A 23,738-nucleotide genomic window follows, 5' to 3' on the forward strand; every position below is an offset into this window, starting at 1 on the left:
CATTCACCTTTTCCCTCTTCTTGGCTTGGCTGTGTTCTTCCAGAAGTGTATAATACTATCTCCAGTTGAACTTAAATATGATTAAAAAAAAAAAAAGATGAAGTAGTGTTCTCCAAGAAGGTAATGATTTATATTTCACTAGAAACACTCATCAGTGTCTAGGTTTCACATATCCAGTTTCCAAGACCAAAAATACTGTTACTCAAAGAACCTATTCTCATACTTCTCATTGTCTTTAGGACTATCTGTAACAAGAATCCTCACATTAATGGTTTAAAAAGATCCTCACTTGTGGGGATGAGCACTGGGTGTTATGTGGAAACCAACTTGACAATAAACTATGTTAAAAAAAAAAAAACATCCTAACAAAAATATCTTCACTTAATTTGAAAGGGGGAAAAAAATGCATGGATGTCTTTGTTTTTTTAAATAAGGCTTCGTGCCCAGCATGGAAGCCAACGTGGGGCTTGAACTCACGACTTTTGAGATCAGGGGTTGGATGCTTAACCGACTGAACCATCCAGGTGCCCTGCATGGAATAATTTATTCCAAAGGACTAAGAGCTGCACAGAAGAGAGCTTAATATCAGTAGTTAGTTGTTATATAAACATGTGTTTACCTAAATACAGAGATTTATAAAACAACTATTGCCCAGCCACTAAAGAGATCAAAGGAGGTTAACAGAATGAAAGTCCTTTTTCCTGCTGTAATTTTAAGAACAGGTGAAGACAGAAGGGATAGAATATGTTTGGAGATGTCAAGAGAATAGGAGAATACAAGCAACTTGACAAGACTAAGTTTATTCTAAGCAAAATTTTTATTAGTAAAAAGATTAACCATGACCATATGAGATGAGTGGCTGGGCTTCTAATTTGCTACATCAAATAAATAAAAATTGATAGTCGAGAATATCATTACAAGTTGTAATAGCATTCCTTTATAGAAGCATTTTAACTGTAGCAGTGTTTCTCTTCAACATAAAAAACTAACCCTTAGTTTCATGGGTGAGAATCATTATACCTATTGCTGAATCAAAAGAGAATTTCCAAGAGCTGTTTGGTGGTATGATCGCAAGATCTACACCCAAACTTTAGGGAAACAATCTTCCACGGAGATCTGGAAAGCTGCCTGATCAGAGACGAATATCAGTGTTTAATACTGAGGCAGGAGAACTTCCCACTCCAAGTCAGGTGTGAAGAATCAATAACACAACTTAGGAATGCACCCAAGAGCCCCAAGTAAGTTAGTAAAAGTGCCATTACTTGAAGACTTTTCAGACATATAACGGGTTTAAATACAAATTCCAAATGTGTTAAGTCCAAAAGATACAGTAATTTTATTACATAAAATTTCTCCTGTGTGCTAAAAATTCGGACTTACAAGACATAATATTCATATAGGTATAGAGGGAATTATGGTCGAATTGCTCCATCATCTTTCACTGATGAGAATAGAACAATAGGTAGTGGACATATATATGCGAAGCACTCAGAGTCCTCTGAAATTCTAGGTTGTCGGTTACTGCTCACCCAAAACATCCTAACCATTCTCTAGTAATATACATGCCTACTCAATTTATAGTTTTAAAAATAAAATCCATTTTTTTTCTCCAGTAAAGCTTCTGCAAGATTGACAAAGGTACATTCTACCCATTAAAAAATAGGGGTACTCTTCATCTTTGGAAAAGGTATCAACCACTTAAGGAAAATGTAATCATTGACAGATTACGAAATTTTTATTTGAGGCAGCTGTTGGGAATCCATTAAGCACTTTCTGAACACTGTACCTTTAAAGTTTGTCTTTAATATTAATACTTTGGAAAACCAAAAATAGAGGAAAAACATATCTATGGCAAAGTACATTTCATTCAGATTTGATAGCAGTAAAATACAAAAAAAAAATATTTAGTGCAGTGTCAATTTTAACTATGTAAATCACGTGAGGAGAGTTTTGTTATGTTTTATGATTGAATGACAAAAGTTTTAAACTGTTAAAGTGTTTTAAGTCTTTAGTAAGGCAAAAATGAAATTAAGCACGGTAAAGTCTTTAAAAATGAAGTTCTACAAATTTGGTTCCCATTTACAACAATGTTCATTAACAGAGGAGTTAAGTGTAGATACAATGTATCCAATACTTATAACCACAGTAAAAAAAAAACCTCTAGTAGCAATTTATAGATTGTGAAATCCTTAGTAATACCAATATATATTCAAAACATGTTCATACAGAACCATGACCTCTTCTTCTCCATGTAAAAGAACACTTATTAAAAATAATTAACAAAAATACCAATTAAACAACGGAAACTCATTTCATTTCACTGCGCCCAAAAGTATGACACAAAATATTGGCTTAAAGAGGTAGATTAAAAAAGAAAAAGAAAACCAGATTCTCCATTCTTTGTCACTTTTATTCAGTAGTAGTATTTTTTTCCTTATTTTCGGTGCCAGACACGGCAAGGAGTGATTACAGCCAACTGTTATTTAAAACATTTGTTCGCAACATTTACCCCCTTTACCACTGACCCCAAACTGACTCATATTGTGTGCTTTCGTTCTTTCTTTTTTTTAATATACCACCACCAAGACTGGGTGGAGGGGCAGGGGTGAGAGACGAAGGGGAAGAGTCCAGGAGGCCAGAAGAGGAGGAATGCTACAAGCCACAGTAAGAATGAGCTGTGTTTAATTTAAAAAAGGGGGGAGGGGTGTACCCCACAAATGATACAGTAATGAGGATACACAATTAAATCCCATAAGCATGACTGAAGGCTTTCACTGTGTTTGACGTCATCACAATGGAAGGCATAAAAAGTGGAGTAAATCAATGTTGATACAGTCCAATCTAGTCCATTAGGCAAGATGGTGCAAGAAGTCATTTAAATTAAAAGTGCCCTGCCCTTACCTACATGGCTAGCAGACATGGAGAACACCGCAGGGAGGGATCCACAGAGATTTCTCCATGTAGCTATAAAAATGTGTTGTCGAATGGCACATTGTCAAACACTGGAAAGGGGCGCCACAATGGACCTCTCTCTTTTTTAGGTACGAATGCTAGATTCAACTATCTCAACTAAGCAGGAAGTGGGCTCTTCTGCTGGGAATGCCAACCCTAATTCACTTTGTCTTGAAATATATACAGATTGTTTGTAGTAGCTACAGCAATGATATTTTCCTTGGGGTGCCAGGCTGTGTGAAGTATTTTCTTGTTGAAGTCTAGGCTGTCAACACTTATTTCATCTTTCTTTCGCTTGCCACTTGCACAGACTTTGCGTGGCTTCAGAACCGTGCGAGGTTTATTGTTTTCCCGTGACGCTTCTAGGGTTATGTCTCGCTTTGTGTTCCTGTCAAACATTCTGAAGAAATTATTGTATGATCCAGTCATGACAACGCTGCAAAAGCAAACAAGTATGCAGTCAAATACATGAACAGAAGCCTATGTTCAGTGAAATGATTCAGGGATGAATCTAGCCCGGTGTGCTCCACAGGAAACAGTTATTCAAGCAGAGTTTGATTTAAGAAGAGGGCTGCTGACACCAACCCAGAGACCCTCAAACAAACCTGTACTAGTCTGGTACTAGTTAGGGCTAGTTAACTTGGTTTTCTCTCAACGACCCCTTTTCATGACTGCCCAAACCATCACTAACATGGGAAGTATTCTCAAGTATAGCTGCTTAGCAGTACAGATATTACCTCTGAACATTTTTGCCACTACAGGCTGTGATTAACTAGACCTGTAGCTTCCTGATGTACCAACTGTGGAACCACAGATCCTAAAGCCTCCAAAATGCATGGCATAAAGCTGCTCATAAGAATCCAATGCTTTATTCTGTGATTTAATTATAAACTAGAGAACTTATTCCCAGGATGCTGTCTGGTTGGGATCATCCCACCTTATGAAGGGTTTAAGATGTCCGCTTCTGAGAATATTAAGAGGGTAGCATATCAAGTTTTTATTAACAGAAGATCGTTTTACCATAAAATAAACTTGAAGCACTTTTTTTTGACAAATATTTTTAATAGTATCCGCTTAAAGGGCTGCCAAGTTTTAACCTGTCCCAAGGTAGCTCTTTGTCAGTTCAACTTTCGATCCATCACTGCTCAACATTTACTAAGTTTTAAGTATCTAGTAAGCAAAACCTCCTGTTTGAAACCATTCATTTGGAAAGGGCCTGGTGCTATTCTTACTTACCACATTCTTCCCACATGGTTTAAATTATTATTGTAAATAAGATCACAGAACATCAACAAACTGCAAATGTCATATACTACACAGGTCATGTATGAAATACAATTGACTGTCATCTCTTCAGTACTGTCAATTCCCCCAAAGGACACTTGACAACATTTTAATCAAATTGATGCATGGACGTGGAGGTATTAAAACTGTATTTTTTGTAAAATGATTTATGTAATTTAGACTGGCATCCTGTATTATTTGAATTTGGGAGGTTTTATGGATCAGGACACATAGGTCTTTGACTATTTGTAAATTTTAAAGGTTCTGTTAAGCCAGCATTTCTGTGGTATACCTGCCAAAAATGTGTGACCTGAATCAAATCACGAGGAGACATCAGACAACACTCGCATTGAGAAACATTCTATAAAATCACTGGCCCATTTTCAAAAAGTGCCACAGTCACAGAAGACAAGGAAAACATGAAGAACTTACTGTTCCAGATAAAAGAAGACTAACAAGATAGGACAATTAAATGTTACACATAGTTTTGGATTGGCTATTTGACCATATGTTTTCCTCTGCTGGGAAGGACATGCCTCAGAGAGAGGGCTGGGGAACCTGTAACGGGCTCTGTGGATTAGACAGGAGGCCTGCCCTGCCATCATTAGGAGAAAATCTCATGTTTTAGGATATACTCATTAGCACATGTAAGGGCAATGGGCCATCATGTTTGGAATCTGCTCCCAATAGGTTCACAAATAAAGTATGTGTGTCTGTTTGCATGTCTTTTTGTTTTATTTATTTCTCTTGAGAGAGAGAGAGAGAGATATCCCAAGAGCCCGATGTGGGACTCGAACTCACAAACCATGGGATCATGAACTGAGCTGAAATTAAGCGTTGCTTGCTCAACAAATTGAGCCACCCTGGCGCTCCTACCTGCATGTCTTATATAGAGACAGGTAAAAAGACAAGAGAATGATACAGCAACCAGTAACAGGAGAACCTGAGTAAAGGCTAAATAAGACTTGTGTCAGTCTTACAAGTTTTCTCTAAGTTTGAAATTATTTCAAAAAACATTTTAAATGTTAAGGGACATCAAGAGTTTAAACCATGTGAGGAAGAACTAGTTGTAGCAGTGTGCCAGATCCTACTCTATCAGTATCTTCTTTCTCTTCATACTTGCTCATTTCTCCTTTTCTCTTCTTCCTTCTTTTTTGAAACGTCCTGTTGCCCTGGGGTTAGTAGTGTGTTCAAAGGCAAGGTCTGCTGATTCCTAGTCTAGGTGTCCCATGCAGCCTACTACTGGGCGTCATGTTAGAATCAGAGAAAAGTAATTTTAAAAAATCATACCAAAGATAAAAGATCCAAGTTCTATCATCCTTGATAACACATAACACCATGAAACCAGAATTTTGACAAGCTTCGATGATTACACAAGTACTTCTAATTACCTCGAAGGCAAGTTTAAGTACTTCCAAAATTATGTTTTCTTGTACTATGTTCTATTGAAACACAATAAATGGTAAATAAATATGGAGAACTAAAAAACTGAGAGATTAAGACTTATTTATCCTTGGAAATAATGGTACACATTTTCATGACATCATGAAAATGAAGCATATGACGGCAACGTTGTGGGTTATATATGAAAACCCTAATGACTCGTGGTAATACGGTTACAAATACAGATAGTAATCGGCACTTCTATGAGGTATTAATGTAGTGTCCGGAGAAACTGGTGTGTAACATTCCAAATGAAATACTCACTGCCTAAATATTTCTAAGAACAGTCTCATACTAGATGAACAAATAAACTGAAATTTCACCATTTTAACTACTGGCGTGTCAAAAATGTCATTTGATCTGGCTGATAAAAGTAAATATTTAAAGACATTTAAATCATAATTTAAGATCCTGAAACTCTGTTGTGCATTTTCATATTTATTAGTGAAACAATGCTTAACTTTTTTCTGCTATTATCGCTCCAAGATTACTGGATTTATCTCAAGGAAATTGGAGGATAATGAAGTTAGGATTTATAGTTCATGTAAATCTAAAAGAAGTTGTATTTTTAGTGAATGTGGCAATCATAGAAGGAAATCGCAAATTTCTTTCCTCTAATAAAATGCACATTTGAATGAGAAGTTCAAATTAAAATCAATTACCTGTCAGATCCGTTCCAACAACATTCAAATTTGTCAAATATGCAGTCATTTTCATACAGTGAACAAAGTTTACTTCTGAGGTATTCATGAACCTGAGTTTTAAGTACAAATGTATTATTATAGACATTTATTTACATCTTACTATTTGCTGACTGATATTAGGAAAACGATTTAAACAAGTCCTTACTCATTTTTTTTAAAAAAAGAAATATTCACACATACAAACTTTTTACTCTTATTAAAACCGAATTCTCTTAGTAACAATGAAGGCAATAATTTCATTCTCTTACAAACAAATGAGCCCCCTTCCAAAGAACACACCTTTCCCACTGTGGGGCAGAGAAAAATACCCTTTGGGGCATGGCACATGAACACGTTATAGGCTTGACTAAATTATTTAGGCTAGAAAACATTTGAAAATGGTACAGATAAGAGAATAATAATTAAAGACTATTGTATCTGTAGTTGAATATATTAACATTTGGTTTTCAATCCATAAATTGCTGATCAAAACACTCAATATTATGTTTTACTTCCTTCTTAAAGACCATTTTCTGGGCCTAAATAACTGAAGCCCTACACTATCATTAAGTACTGCGGATTATATAAATTCAGTAACAGTTGAATCTGCATATATTACATTTGAGTATAATGTGACTCTACTCTGAATCACTAATTCAGCATAGGCAGAAAACCTGCAAATCAGATAAAATTAGGTAAATCCTAACAAACAAAGTTTTAGGATGCACATATAAGGGTTTCTCACCAAACAATTTTAAGTGGACAAAGTTAAGGTTCAAATCAATTATTCTCAGTGGCAATGGGGTGGTGGTGGTAGTAGTGGTGGTGAGGAACACCAGCAAATAGATCATAATCTTGGAAGTTACACAAATGTAATGTGAAAAGAAAGAAGTATGTATTTGCTTTTGTTTCAACATAGCGTTTGCTTTAAAATTTCAAATACCATTAAGGAAGAGTCTTAAGTACTTTATGTTTGTCAAAGAGGATTAAAAACTTTGAGAAGCATTGTTCTAATTTTATGGAAGACACATAACATAAAGAAGGTACTGTTTATAAATTCTCTATTCTTAAAGCAGTGGGGTTTTCTACACTGTGGCCTAGGGCTTAACCCCCGGTTTCTGTTTGCCCCCCAACCTGTTCCCAGCTGTGAGCATCTTCATTCTCTTCTCTAGACGAAAGGGACAGGGGATCATTGGTAGTGGCTGGCTGATGAGAAGAGAATCCAGACCTAACATCCTATGACAGACAACACCTAAAGCCGTCCGCTGGGCTTTCAAGCCCTTCTGCTTTAGCTTAACACAACAGTTATCAGCCAAAAGGCAGAAAGCCAGTCCACCTGACTGGGCACGCCCAAGTGAAGCTTCAGTTCAACTACTACTGTACATACTCCAACCGGGACATCTCCACTCGGACTGGCCGTTCTCCCCAATCCTCTTCCCCATCTAGACATTAATACAGTGTTTGCTCTCCCCTTCTCACTTTACATGTAGACAGCGGTGGGGAAAAAAGTTACCACTGAAGCAAACTGGTAGCAAAAATCACACTTTAACTGAACAGACAACACGACCTACAAAAATACATATAAAATTAACATATGGAAGAGCAATATGCTTATGGATGTCTGAAGGGAAAAGCCTACGGGTTGACCATGCTGTATTGGGATTAACACATAGTACAAAATCCTCTATAAAAACTTAGAAGTAAATACGTTATATGCTCATTGAAAGAGAAAACTGCAAATACCTGGTATGTTTCCACAGGCCTGTTTTCCATATTTAAGTCCCAAATTTTGACTGACAAATAGTCTCTAGTCATCATATATCGACCACTATGGCTGAATTTTACATCAGAAATAGAGGAGATGATTTCAGAAAAAAAAGACCTGTTACTGGGATCTTCAGGTTCTTCAAACACTAAAAACAAGCAAAAAAGGGCAATTTGTATAATACTGTGGCTTGGACAAAGCACTTGCTGAGACAACCATTCACAAACTTCCTACGAGTTAAGAGATGACAAGCCAGTACAGATCTCTCTGGCTATATGAACATGACCTCCCTGGAGGTTTCTCAGCGCTGACGCTGGAGACACCCAAGTACACAGCACACACTTAGAGCCCTATAGCTGGTTCAGCAGAGCTGAGCTAACCCAGGGCTTCGGACTTCCGAGGCACCAGGCCTGCAGGTCCCGCATCCCCCATGACGGCCTGTACTGCCACCGCAAGGAAACGCACTGTCCAGAGCCGTACCAGATTGTTGTTTCAGTGGCCAGGTAAAATGGTTTTGATAACAGGCACGCACCAAATGAATTTCATGTCTACAGTAACATGATGACAACAATAATGCAACCCTTAAATTTTTTAACTTGGTGCTTTTTCATTTTTTTAAGCCAAGGAAAGCTCTTCTCCAAAAAGACTTCCTAGAAAGCTCAAAATAGAAAGCAACAAAGGGAAGGCAAGGAGAAAAGAGAGAAGGGAAGGGAAGAAGGGAAGAAAAATAAAACCTGCTCTACTTGAAAACAGAATTGGAAAGCCCAACCCCAGGTTCCTCCAAAATAGCATTCCATTTAAAAATATATCCACTGGGACATCTACAGACATGCTCCCAGGAGGGCCTTTTATGTGTCACAGTGGGATAAGCTGCCATGCCTCAGGTGGGGCCAGGCAGCTTGGCAGAGGGTGCGGGAGGCCCTGGACACAGTGTTCCCAGATCACCAACCTATATAAATGTGGTCATCACATGGGACACTAGTTTCAGAAAACCAGAAAATGTTAGCATTTGAAAAAAGGACACAGTAAACTTACGTTTAGAATGCCTATCGCAGAGGGCAGAGGCCCTCATGTCACATAGCCGGATGGTCCCCTTACTGCTGCTGTATACAAACGTGTTGCAGCTGTTCGGGTGGAACTCGGCCGCTGTGATCACCTCTGTCAGCTCTTCCATATTGGCGGGCTTGATATCCACAATATCTGAATAGCACTTTATTAAGGAATTTCCACTTAGAAAAAAGGGCAAATAGAATTTTACAGTTCTCAAGTCATTCATTCATAAATTAAATGAAGCACAAGTATTAATTCTGAATTGCATTCTACTCCTTAAAGGAGTATAATCCCAGAGGGATTCTAATCCTTGGGAAAGAATCTTAGAAGAAATCATGGTTAAGTTTTAAATCCTGTTAGAATGTAGAGGGGCCTTTTTTTCCTGAGTATGATACAAATCCCAGAAGCCATAAGGGACTGATTCCATAGGTTATCTTCCTAAATATTAACAGGAATTAGTGTACATTCCAAACAAAAGTAAGAAACTTCAAAGGGAATCTATTTGCACCATAAACAATGGAGCTAATTTACTTAATATAAAAAAAGGGAGTTTTAAAAACAACCCCAGTAAGACTATGTGCTAATCCAATGAAAAAACTAGAAAAGAACAAAAATAAAAATGGTTGATAAATGGCCTTTTCACTAACTAGGTTGGTAAAGGGACTAGACTGCAGGGAAACAGGCTCTTTAATATAATATGGGTAGAGCATGAATTCCAGTATGGTGCTAATTTTTCAAAAGAGTTCTATTTAAAAATACATACAATGACACTAGCAGTAACAACTGCTAACACGTACTGAAACCTTAAAAAAGAAAAAAAAACAACAAATATATTTATATATAATCCTAGGTTTATATGTACATAGTATATTGTGTATGCCAGGTATGTATAGTATCACACACTTGTACATGTACAGAAAAATTTCAGAAGGATAATATGAACAATGAGAATGGCATTTGGAAAAGTATTTCTATTCACTTTATACCACTATTGCATCACGACTTGCATGAACTGTTTTTCCAACTCTAGTGAGAATATTTTTATAATTATTTTTTAAAAAATTCTATTTTCATAGGACTGCAATAGTATTTAATATACATACTATTATAGCAAAGTACTTAGTACTAAGTGCTGAACTTACTATATATAATAGTACTTAAAATTCCAAGAATCCTTCTTAGAAAATTTTTTTTGATGTTTATTTTTGAGAGAGAGATGGGGGGGAGAGGAGCAGAGAGAAAGATACCTAGAATCTGAAGCAGGCTCTAGGTTCTAAGCTGTCAGCACAGAGCCCGATGTGGGGCTTGAACCCACCAACTGTGAGATCATGACCTCAGCTGAAGTGAGACGCTTAACCAACTGAGCCACCCAGGCGCCCCTAAGAAGCCTATTTTAAAAATCAATACATTATGCCCTTTATTAGTAAACTTTCCCTAGTAGCTAATCACTTAAGCGCAAAGAAGAAGTAGTAAAGGGATGCCTGGGTGGCTTAGTCAGTTGAGTGACCAACTCTTGGATTTTGGTTCAGGTCATGATTGCACAGTTCATGAGTCTAAGCCCCATGTCAGGCTCCATGCTGACAGTGCAGAGCCTGCTTGGGATTCTCTCTCTTTATCTCCCTCAAAATAAATAAACAAACTTTAAAAAAAGTGGTATAGTAAGAAGCTACTATAAACAGAAAATGTAATACTACATGAAGGAGAGATGCAAATAAATCTAGCGTGGGCACAACATGCCTTCTTTACCGAACACCAAAAAAAGAAACCAAATGGATACTAAAACTCCTGTCTGTAATCTCCAGATGCCAAAGATTAATTCGTAAGTCATCTGCAGATAAATATGTCTCATAATCACTATTAATAGAAATTGAGTTGATGTGATATGTATGAGCATTGGCAAATATTCTTCGTGGACTGGCCTCAACCATTAGATCCATGGGCCTGAAGACTGGCACCTGTCGATAAATAAGACACAAGAAAAAGAGTCATTACAAAATGCTCATTTATTTACAATGGCACTTAAGGTTTGGTTCTTTACTCCAGTTTTTGAGGGAACACTACAAATATTACACAGATTTACTTTTATACAGCAACTGATACTGATCCTTAAAGTGTTGAAATGAGAAGAAAAACAATTTGTTCGATTTGCCTTCTTGTATCTAACAGATAGCCATACTGTTAGAATTTGATGTGTTTTCTAGTTCCAATCTTTTGCTTGAGATTTGCAAAGCAATACATTTCCAGTTTGAAGTGGCTGAAAAGGAAATTAGCCCAGAGCATCTAATTCTTGGTATTTTTTTTAGCTAGAACTAGAATATCTGGTCCATTTCTACTTTTTATTTACTTTTTTAAGGTTGTGTTAGCTGACATTCAAACCGTGAGAGCAAAAGAGTGTGACGTACTGGGGCGCCTGGGTGGCTCAGTCGGTTAAGCCTCCGACTTCGGCTCAGGTCATGATCTCACAGTTCTTGTGTTTGAGCCCCGCATCGGGCTCTGTGCTGACAGCTCAGAGCCTGGAGACTGTCTTCGGATTCTGTGTCTCCCTCTCTCTCTGGCCCTCCCCTGCTCACACTGTCTCTTTATTGCTCTCAAAAATAAATAAAACATTAAAAAAAAAAAAAGTATGTGATGTACTATAAAACAGTCTTGCATTAGGTCTTGGTTCAGCCCCTGGCACAGACCTCTATGTGGGACATGGTTGTTTAAAATGGGAGTTCTTAATGTCCTACTGGGTATAGAATTGCTGGGAGGGGGCTGATTATGTCAATCCTATTCAAGTTCTGCTCAGGACCTAGAATATATAATATGAATATGGAACACTATTCATCACGCTGTCATTTTTCCTAAGTACTTACTCGTAGTGTAGTGACTGTAGTAGGATCTCTATACCTTCCATCCTCCTCTTTCAAGTTATATCCTTCTGGTCTTTTGTCCCTTTCACTGATTTTCCATAATTTTATTGTTTTATCTGGAGAGAAAAATGAAAAACTCCTCAAATAAAGAGTAATACTAATAGAAGAAACATATAGGTATATAGAAACATGCTACTTCAGGGCACCTAGGTGGCTCAGTTGGTTGAGTGTCTGAATCTCGGTTTCAGCTCAGCTCATGATCACATGGGACCAAGCCCTGTGTCGGGCTCTACAGTGACAGCATGAAGCCTGCTTGGGATTCTCTCTCTTCCTCTTTCTCTGCCCCTCCTCCCACTCATGACCCCCCCCAAGTAAATAAATATTAAAAAAAATGCTATCTCATATTTCATCTAAAAGGATCCCAAGAATAAAATCACTTATGTGACTTAATAAAAAACAAATTTCCTATTACCTGATGAATAAAAACTCATGTTCAAAGAAATACAGTAAAAAAGTCACAAATTTATGTTAATAGCATTCATAAAGTACCATTTGATATTAAAATCAAGTCACAGCCAGGTTCTCATCTTTTAAAAATAAAGCTATGGGGCACATGAGTGGCTCGGTCACTTAAGCACCTGACTTCAGCTCAGGTCACCATCTCACAGTTCATGGGTTCAAGCCCTGCACTGGGTGCTGTGCTGACAGCTCGGAGCCTGGAGCCTGGTTCGAATTCTGTGTCTCCCTCTCTCTGCCCCTCCCCTGCTCATGCTCTGTCTCTATTTCTCTCAAAATAAACAAACATTAAAAAAATAATTAAAGCTAGAGGGGAAAAATTATACATATATGTATGCGTGCATGTAAACACGTCTGTACATATATACAAATACATATACATATATACACTTAATATTTAACTTTTAGTAGAGAATAAACAACAGAGTTAGTTAAGAAAGCTTAAGAATGGCTTTCTTTCCATCCCATACTTCCCAGCAGATCTGTCAAAGACTCCAGAGGGGTGCCAGCGCAGCTCAGTCAGTTAAGCGCCCGACTCTTGATTTCCGCTCAGAAGCCTGCCTACAATTCTCTCTCCCTCTCCCACTCGTGTGTGTGCATGCGTGTGCAATCTCTCTCTCTCCAAAAGAAAAAAAAAAAGACTCCACAATCCACAAATTCCTTCATAGACTAGATGCCTTTGTTTAAATCTCTTTTCCCTGTTGTATTAGGGATTTAAGCCAAGTTGTTAATAGGGCATAAAAAAAATTAAAAGCCATGTCCCCAAGTTCTTCAAGACAAAATTCCTAGGTTATCAAGAATATATAAAGTACTATTTTTTAAGTAAATGCTTATTTTGATTAAGTTCAGAGTTACTGTAAAGTTGCAAAGGTAGCCGAGTGTTCCCATTATACCCTTCACCCAGTTTCTTCTAATGTCAACATCTTATGCAACCATGGTATTTCTGCAACATCTTATTTAAGCATTTGTTACAACTAAGAAATTAACATTGTATGTTACTATGAACTTAAACCCCAGAATACTCAGATTTCACCAGGTTTTCTACCAATACCCCCTTTCTCTTCCAGGATCCAAACAACACTATATTTAGTTGTCAACATGCCCTGGTCTCTATGACTTTTAACAATTTCTCCAACTTTCCTGGTTTTTCATCATCCTGACCATTCTGAGAAGCAGTGCTGAGGTACTGTAGAATGTCCCTCAGCTGGGCATGTCCATTTTCTCATCAGACTGGGATCACCGGCTTTTAGGAAGAGTACCGGATGTAAAGTAAAGGTATACACGTATACATGGTATCACCATGACTTTTCCACTGGTGAGCTAGCTCTACTCGTTGTGGCTAAGGCAGCATCTGCCAGGTTTCTCCACTGCACACTCTTTCCCCCTCGTTATACTCTATTCTTTGCAAATGAGTCTCTAAGTCTGGTCCACACTTAAAGAGAGAATTCAGTTACAGTTCTTGTAGGGAGGAGCATTCATCCATATATTTGAAATTCTCCTATAAGAAGCATCTCCTCTCCCTGCTTATTTATTTAACCAATCATTTATTTAAATCATTATGGACTCAAACATGTTTATTTAATATGTCGTTATAATCCTAAATTTGCATTCATATAAACGTTATCACATTCTTAATGGTCTTTTCATAAGCAAATGGGTAAAACACAATTTTAAAAAATAGTGTATGGGGGCACTTTATAAAATTTGGTCATATACAGGGACTCTTCTAGCCTGGCCACCTCTTTCTTCTGGGGAAGACTGTGCTGATTAGCCCTGTGGATGCCCTTTGTAAAGATGAAGTGTAAACAGAAAAAAATTGCTAATTTGCTAACTTGTAATCTAATATTTCATTTAACCTCTAGTAATCTTGTTTAGAGTTATCTTGCAGTTAAGTTATAGGTTTTCTATGTGCCATATATATACACATATACATATATATACACACACACACACTGTATATAATTTAGGTAAAGATTTATACATTTTAGAGTATTTTACTTGTCCCCAAATGTATAATATAAATAAGTCAAGCCTAAACTCTTTATTTTATAAGAATGAAAAGCTTCCTCTTGCTAATCCCATAACTGTTGGCCTGTCCAAATTCACCGTCACTAAAGATATAAAGAAATCACAATGTACATATCAAACTTTTCATGGGAACAAGGCAGGTCAGCAATAAAATATTTTAGGAACACCTGGGTGGCTCAGTCGGCTGAATGCCCTACTCTTGATTTTGGCTCAGGTCACAATCTCCTGGTTTGTGAACGAGTTCAAGCCCCGCATGGGCTCTGTTCTAACAACTGNTTTTTTTTTTTTTTCTTAAAGAAAAGAAATAAAATATTTTAAATATTTTTAGAAGTTAATTCATTTTTGAGAGAGAGCATGCATGCATCTGAGCCGAAATCAAGAGTCAGATGCTTAACCGCCTAAGCGACCCAAGAGCCTTCCAAAATAAAATACTTTAATAAATATAACAATTTAAAAAAAGTCTTAAGCTCTGCAGTAGTGACTTTTTTAGCTGTAGTTTTTGGCCTACTGGAATTATGTGACAATTATCAAACTCCATAGAGCTGCATGCAAAATTATGTAAGTATACGTGCTTTTCTATAAAGAAGATTATTGAATTCCTCAAAGAATCCAATGTGTTTTTTCCAAAAGGTTATGAATCACTGCTCTATGGTGTTTCCCTACACTGTCAATACTAACAAGTAAAGAGTGTTCCAGAAGTCCACAAGCCCCAGTGTCCCTCTCACCATGGAAAGACGGTTGGGAGAGGGAAGACAATGCTACCAAGTTTCCTTTGTGGGAATGCAGCTGTATTATTCAAAAGCTTCTTATTAACAAGCTGTTAAAACACAAGTTATTTACTAGTGAACTCTATTACTCATATATTCAAGACTCTCACGGCTAAGAGATTAGAGGTGGACATTTCTGCAACATGGAAGAATAGAGAATTCAGAGAAAGCAAAAGGAGATGAAAGAGAAACAGAATAAAACCAACCAGGTGAAGAAACATTAAATAAACTAAAGTCATAAGGAGGGCACTATGAAGTGGTTTAAGGAAGAATAATTTGGGGAACACTGGACAGTTTATGGTGTGACCATGGGAAACCAATGCAAAGCTGAAAGTAAGATTACTTTTGGTCAATCAAAGCTGGGATGTTTAGTCCCATTCCCCACCATTCTCCCACAGTAGTTTCTCATCTTTTAGGAGTGTAAAGGCCCATACATGTGGAAGAGGAGGCATTATTATGCTCAGTCTCACACGGACAACTATATCAAATTACATAAAGTTATTACTCAGATTTAAGGGATGTTCATGTTCTCCCATGATTACTTTCTTTTTAAAAGAATAAAGCTTTCCACATAGAGCTTATGTTCTACTCCTTCAACCCCTTTCCCATCCTGCCACACCCAGACACAACAGTGTGTAAAATTCCCATACCTGTTCTTTATCCTTCCACAGTGAGCTCTACTTTTTAGTACAAAAAAATAATGTAGCCCCAAATAACTATTTTATTTAGTACTCTTTAATAACAACAACAAAAAGATAACTATAATGCACTGTGCACTTTCTTTAAAATAATGACTTAAAAATGTACACAGTAAACCTATTTGGGAGACACTGTTGATTTTTTCTACAGAAAAGTACCATAGAGTCACATACCCAAGACCCAAACACTGGGATCCCTAGTGGTTTCTCTCTCCACTGACCCTCTGTAAAATTTACTGTCTATGAAGGCTCATATGATTATACACTGTCTTGCTCATTTCAAATCAGAGAGTACAGAGAAACCTGCATGGAAGACACATGTGGGTATCTGCTGAGAACTGAAAGATATTTGAGATTTATTCGGTAAGTGAACTGAAATGGGATTTGCTTCTGAAAAATACTGAGGAGGAGAAGAAGAAGCACCTGAAAAAACAACTGACTATGAACTGAGAACTGTTGAAGTTGGGTGATGGGTATGCAGACTCCATTATTCTATTTCAGCTTTTATTTAAAAAATTTCCCTTTATGAAAAGAATAGAAATTTATCCCATAAGAAGTGAACTGCTGAAATTTTTAAGAACAAAGATCCCAATACGTGAGGCATGGATGCCCCAAAACACTTGGGGCATTTACTTCCAAAAGCAGAAACCGTATAAATGATATGGTCAAGTCTTGTTATGATGTGAAACAGCAAGACCTGAAGTGTTATCTGAAATAATGTAGTATGCCACACAAATTTAAACTGAACCAAGATTAGAAGCCAACATATGACAGGAATAAACACAGTTCCTTCATCTATAGTGCCCTTGGTTATAAGATTTAAATCATTTTTATTTCTACTTTTTTTTTTTTTTAATAAGGAGAAGAGAGGCAAATGCAGTTTATGTGAGAAGAGACAGGGCAGCGGGTTTCAGTGTGCTGGCTGGGGAGAGCTCTGATGATCAGAAAAGTGGTTCCCTAAGAAGCAGCATCATCACATTCATGATGTCAGCTAGCGGCATCATTTTATGGACCGCATTTCTAAGAACTTGACACAGTGGGTGATGAGGCCTAAGCTGAATGAAAGGGACACTCAGTATTTTCTACCATGTCACCCCAGAAATCTCTTGACTTTATAATCTACAAATGGTAAAGAACAGTAAGATCTAGGTACTAAAATCTAATTTCATTAATAGTGCTTTAAACCAGCCTCAAGAAAGTTTCAATTTAAATTTTTACAGACAACGGCTAGCCAGAACGTGGATGTACCCCTTTAGTCACTCTAATGACTCTCTTCAGACCAAACTCCCAATGATAAACCAAGTCACAACAACTTACAAAAAATAAAATTTAGAGGAACAAAAAGAAATGTTCTTAAATTCTGGTAGTCATTACACAATTCTAATTCTTATTTTATAACTTCTCTTGAGCAAACAAAACGGTATAAGAATCATCTACTTCCACCCATGAGGTTTGTTGGGAAGAAGGCAGCATGTCGATTCCAGTTTGTGTCCTTACAGAACAAGCATCAGGTAGAAGAGTGCTCCCCCAGAAAGTACCCTGGAATGGAGACTATCCTTTGACAAGATAGTGTGTATTTATAGTGAAATACTCTTTGGAGAGCTTAGGCACACTTTAATATTTATGAGCACTCACATTTCCTACTCATAAAAATACTGTAACATACTTACTACTATCTCCAGTTTGCCCATGAGGAAAACTTAACTCAAGTATTATTACCTGCTCAAGGCTACTAAGCCAAGAAGTGGAACAAATGGTACCTGATCTAAATCCAATAGTAAAGCCCTTTTTCCCCCATTACAGACTGTGTGTGTATTAAAAGAAAACGGACACCTACAGATCTGTTTCATGGAATTTAAAAACTAAAAGAGAATACAAAAAGGGAAGACAAAAAAGAATTTACACATCCTATGTGGGGAAGACCTATTTCCAGAAATCTCTGAACTATTTCTCTTTGTAAAGGTGAAAAGTATTGTACGGAATAGGCACACACAGTGGGCACGTAAAAGGAAAAAAACGTAACACTTACCATTGGTAGACAATAAAAACTGAGCAGCATTTTTCTGGGGTAACCACCTAATTTTGTTGATCTTTTCTTCTATTTCTAAACTTTTCAAGTAGTCAAACTCTGGTTCATGGCTCTGAAAGGTGCTGTAAACATTATATTCTCCTCTGCTATGAGACTGGATTTTGTTCTAAAATGGAAACAAAAATATTTGGACCATTGTTGATAAGTATTTCGACTAATAATCAAACATGTAATCAATTCCAACAGACCTTGCAAAATTCTGGTTAATTCATTACCTGCATCTTAAACACAGTTATACTGCTTTTTATATTTAAGGTCTTCAAGGAATAAATAAAACAGCTACCCCTAGAAAGGAAAAGCCAAATAAAGGCTAATAATTAGGCCCAATTCAATAGGAAAAGGGTACAGATCAATTTGATTACTAATTTACTGTTATTTAACAAATAGTAGAGGACTACTGGCAAAAAAAAAAAAATCTAAGCATCCTTAATGATACATTTCCCTCCAAAAAGGGAAAATTACATAGGAAAAGCTTGTGAGAAAAAGCTGGCTGAGGCACACCTCCTTTCTCTCTGCCCACTGCAGGGTCAATCCTCAGTGATTTAATATGACGTACTCTCCTCCTCCCCTTCCTATCCCATGCCTGCCTTTAGGTCATTTCACCACTGAGAAACTCATTAAGAGCTCTCATCAATGTCGTGGCACCACAAGTCCCACCCCAAGACCACTGTCACATAGCTCAGTTACTCATTAAGTCCACATTCAGCATCACTCAGCAAACGTCTCCTCACAAACCCATCAACAATTGTTTACTTAGCCTTCTTGTATTATGAGCCTAGCACGCACTGATGATTTATTTCATTTAGTATCGGTAAGTGAATACAGTTTAAGCTACTGGATAAAGAGACTACTTGTGAACTTCTTCAGTTAACACTAATACCTTAGCAAAAGTCAGTTATAAGCATATTCAGAATTTTATATTTTAACCTATTATCACATGATTAAAAATCTTTCCATCAAAAACATTAAAAGCTTAGTTCAAACAAGAACCTATGGGAAAATAGTTTAAAGGAAAGATATTACTGACAGTCAACTATATTAAAGTAAAACTGAATTGTCATATGAAATGATTAAGGTTATCGGAATAAAAGAATGGCTCATTAGTTATTATTCTCCATACAGAAAGAAGACCTTGCTGAGTCACTTTTTTAAAAAACTAGAACATAGGTCTTGTAAAAAAATTTTTTCTTACTATTTATTTTTAAGAGAGAGAGCAAGGGAGGAGCAGAAAGAGAGGGAGACACAGAACCTGAAGCCTGCAGGCTCCAGGCTCTGAGCTGTCAGCACAAAGCCCCATGCGGGGCTCGAACTTAACAAACCGCAAGATCATGACGTAAGCCAAAGTCAGACGCTTAACCAACTAAGCCACCCAGGCACCCCTGGAATCATCATCTTAAAAGCATGTTTAGGGCTGTTGTTTTTTTTCCCCCGGTAGCTTGATTACCTGAATCCATCATTCATAGTTACAGTTATATTTGTACCCTCTGATAGTAGCATCAAGTATTACTGAGTTTGCCAATATTAAGAATGCAGGGCATACGACAAACTGTAGTCTACATGGGGATTAGACCTTGATCTCATTACCATAATCTTACACCAAATGAGCAACTCAATCCATTAAGTTTATGCTAATATCACTTTAGAAAAAAACAAATCTTCTACCTAAAACTGTTTCAAAAGGTTTGTCATGATACTCTCCAAAAAAACCCCTATCATAGCAGTTCAATTTTTAATATGAATGCTGTGTTTTGAACTTAAGAAAGTGAAGTGCACAGTTCCTACTACCTACATTAAGTCCTAGTGATATAGAACGACTTAATAAACTCTATCTTCAATAATCTCTATCTTCAAGTAACTTGTGTATGTGAAACTTTAGTCATAGGTAAAAATTAGGGCGCCTGAGTGGATCAATCAGTCATACCCGACTTCAGTGCAGGTCATGAAGTGGTTCTTGAGTTTGAGCCCCACTCAAAGCAGAAACCTGCTTTGGATCCTGTCTCCCTCCCTCTCTCTGTCCCTCCCCTGCTTGTGCGTGCTCGCTCTCCCTCAAAAATAAACATTAAAAAATTTATAAAAAAATAAAAGTTTTTTAAAAAAAGTAGAAATTAAGGTCCATTTAATTCAGGTAAGCAATATAGAGAACCAAGGGCAAAAACATATGGTTCTATATGCAAAAACTGGGTCTATATGGGTTATAATATATAAAATGATAAGAAAAGCACAAACATGAACATTATCTTCTGAAACAGAAAAAAATCCTTCATCCTAAAGATTCAGTAATTATTACATGGGTTTAAACATGACCTATTACATGATACAAAAACAAAACATGGAGATGACTGGAAGTCTTAATGGATTTCAAAAAGCATTTTTTCTTTAAACAGGCAAATAAAAAATACATCACACAAAGAGAAAGTTAGGTCTACAAAGTTAAAGATCACAGGCTGGGCTCATGTATTAGCAACTATATTCCCAAAACTCCATTAAAATTACAGTAAAATTTTTTAAATTATATATTCTGAGAGAGAGAGCAAGCATGTGTGCATGCACACACGAGCAGTAGAGGGGCAGGAAAAGAGGGAGACGGAGAGAATCCCAAGCAGGCTCTGTACTATCAGCGTGGCCCTGATGCAGGACTTGAATTCACAAACCGCAAGATCATGACCTGAGCCGAAATGGAGTGTCTGATGACGCTTAACCCACTGAGCTACCCAGGCCCCTACAATAAAGGAATTTTTAAAGACAAATCAACAAGAACCAAGAATAATAGCAGAGATTATGGCAGCAGTAACAAACAGAAGAGGCCTAAAAACAGATGCGTGCACCGGAACTGACTAGTGCAGTGCAGAGAGCCGAATCCTTGGCCAGCAGCGAGATTTCCCCTAAAACTTAGGGAGGTATGTTTATATTATTATAATGATCATGACATGACAGTGAGCAAGTATGAACTAAGTACTTTGGGCAAATATGAGGAAAAGGAAACAGAATTCCCTGTCCTCAGCATTGTGCCACTTGAACAAGCATGCATCAAAGAATGCTATTTTGTTTTAAAAATTCTCCTATAATCAGGGAACTCTTGATGTCGGCTCCTATGCAAGTAGGAAACACGGGCACTTCACAAAAGATAATATCAAATGGCCAATAAACATATAAAACGGTGATAAATCACAGTGTTAGAAAAAAGTACAATATGACAACTCAAAACCTCCAAAATATTTGAAAATTTAAAAAGACTGATAATGACGAAGTACTGGCAAAGACGTGTTGTTCATGAGAATAAAATTGGCAAAACAACTTTTTACTGTGTTGTATACCCTATGATGTAATAATTTCATGCATGATCAAGTGCACCAAAAAATACGATCAAGAATGTTCATAGGTGCACTATTCTTAATAGCCACAAACTGAAACAACCAAGATGTTTGCATTTACAATATAACAGATAAATTGTAGGTGAGCAACACAAAAGAACATTATATAGCAATGAACATGAGCAAATTATATATACACAAACCTAATACTGAGCAAAAAGGCTAGATACACCCTTATTATGATTTCATTTATAGAAAGTTCTAAAAGTACAAATCAAACTAAGTGTTAGAAGACAGGCTTATAAATATGCTTATATTACAAGGGGAGGAAGGAGACATTAATGACTTGGAAGGAGAATGAGAAGGGTTATGTGAAGGGTGGAAAGTTCTATTTCTTGACCTAGATGTCGGCTGTGTGATAATCTACTAATGCTTTGTCTGCTTTCTGTGTATATTTCAGTAAAGTGTAAAAAAAGTAGCACACAAAGTGCAGCCACTGTGAAAACAGCATGCAGTTCCTCAAAATAGAACTACTTGTGATTCAGCAACTGCACTTTTCTGTATATATTCAAAAGAATTAAAACAGGATCTCAAAGAGATTATTCACAATAGCTTTGCGGTGGAAGCAAACTAAATATCCATTGATGGATAAATTAATAAAGAAACCATGACATACAAACGGACATGAATATTATTCAGCCTTAAAAAAAAAAGCCACAATCTTATGCCACAATATGGATGCACCATGAGGAGATTAAGCGAAGTCAAACAAGTCAGTCAGAAAATGATAAATACTCCATGTTCCACTTAAACAAAGGTATCAAAAGTAGCCAACTTCACAGAAATAGCAAGTTAGAATGGTGGTTGCCAAGGGCTGGGAGCAGGAAGAGGGTAGGAAGTTGTGGCTCAGGGAGTACAGTGTTGCAGTTATGCAGGATTGGGGGTGGAGGGGATGTCTAGTGATCTGTTATACAACACTGTATATATGGTTGGCAATGCTGTATCATATACCTGAAAATTGTTGAGAAGTTCCATGTCATATGGTATTTTACCACAATAATACAGCACACAAAAACAAAATACATTATTATAAGAATACATTTAAATTGTTACCTATAGGAACAGATGAATCTATCTCTATTGTCATCTATAGGGAAAGGTGGATGGAAACGTAAGCAATGTATATGCACCTCCACGCCTATGTGCACAGGTTTGGAGCTCGCCAGGGTTATGTCAAGCTCGAAAGAGCTAACCATGGTGTGTCATGAATTCAAGTATGCCCCTGAGGTTTAAACAAACCAAAACAAAATATAAAACCATAAAATTCAATGGTGTTAGAACCAACCAACCATTTGGAAAGAAGACTGGAACTTTGTTTTATACAAAAGTAAACTCCAGAGGGCGCAATTAAATGCTCAAAAATAAATAAAAGCAACAAAAGTACAATGGTGTATTTCTATATATTTTAAAATGAAAAAGAACTTTTTACTATAAAGACAAAAGTAAAGAGCAGAGAAAGACTGACATCTAACAAGTAAGAAGTGAAATATTTAAAGGTTAAAAAATGTGTACTGGCTAGAAAATTATATATTATATAGGATATATTGTAAAAGGTCCTTAAAATCACTACGAAAAATAACAGTACCTTTTCTTGAAAGATGACAAAGTTCAAAAGTTGTCAATTTATATAAAACATGGTCAGTAAATATATGTATAACTGCTCATTACTGTTAGTAATAAAAATGAAGGAATAACCTTTTGTCCTTAAATTGATGAACAGAAAATGTGATAATGACCATTGTTTTAATGGTCAGAATATGGTCAAAGTCATATACTACTGGAAGAAGTATGAATATTTATACAGCTTCTCTGGAGGATAACCTGTCAATACTTATTGAGAGCCTTAAAAATTTAGATATTCAACAATTCCACTTCAAAAGTATAACCTCATGGAAAACAATGTTTGCAAAGATGTATGAACTTTATGCATAAACAACCTCAATATCCACCAAATTAAGTAAATTATTAAATACTAGAGCTAACTACATTAAACAGCAGATCAATGTGTATCAACCATATTAAATACTTAAGCACAATGTTTCCTGCTACTCTTCTTCTGCAGCTCCCACGAGCTCCATGTTCATTTAACTTTCATCACTTAAGTTGTAAAAGCAGACTGGGCATGTTCTTCCAAACTACACATGCACTCCTTTCCACTCAATTACTGCCAACAGTCTCTTCACCTTCTAGTCTAAGATCAACCTGAGCAAACACCAACAGATAGAAAGACTGAAAGTTAT

General features: G+C 36.8%; 1 protein-coding gene across 2 annotated transcripts in view; it reads right to left on the bottom strand.

Annotated features, from left to right (window-relative positions):
* Positions 1–798: 798 nt before the first annotated feature.
* Positions 799–23,738, bottom strand: part of PPP2R2A (protein phosphatase 2 regulatory subunit Balpha) — an 83,724-nt gene continuing 60,784 nt past the window's right edge. For both annotated transcript variants that reach the window (XM_077780105.1, XM_077780106.1), the window contains exons 4-10: positions 18,068–18,233; positions 12,033–12,145; positions 10,955–11,132; positions 9,163–9,327; positions 8,106–8,275; positions 6,342–6,433; positions 799–3,388 (exon numbers count right to left, since the gene is read on the bottom strand). In XM_077780105.1, coding sequence (XP_077636231.1) covers positions 3,109–3,388; positions 6,342–6,433; positions 8,106–8,275; positions 9,163–9,327; positions 10,955–11,132; positions 12,033–12,145; positions 18,068–18,233 — 1,164 coding nt within the window. In that variant the 3' untranslated portion in view covers positions 799–3,108. The remainder of the gene's footprint in view (positions 3,389–6,341; positions 6,434–8,105; positions 8,276–9,162; positions 9,328–10,954; positions 11,133–12,032; positions 12,146–18,067; positions 18,234–23,738) is intronic.

This window comes from Crocuta crocuta, unplaced genomic scaffold (assembly GCF_008692635.1).
Source record: "Crocuta crocuta isolate KB4526 unplaced genomic scaffold, BGI_CrCroc_1.0 scaffold395, whole genome shotgun sequence".
Taxonomy (NCBI): domain Eukaryota; kingdom Metazoa; phylum Chordata; class Mammalia; order Carnivora; family Hyaenidae; genus Crocuta; species Crocuta crocuta.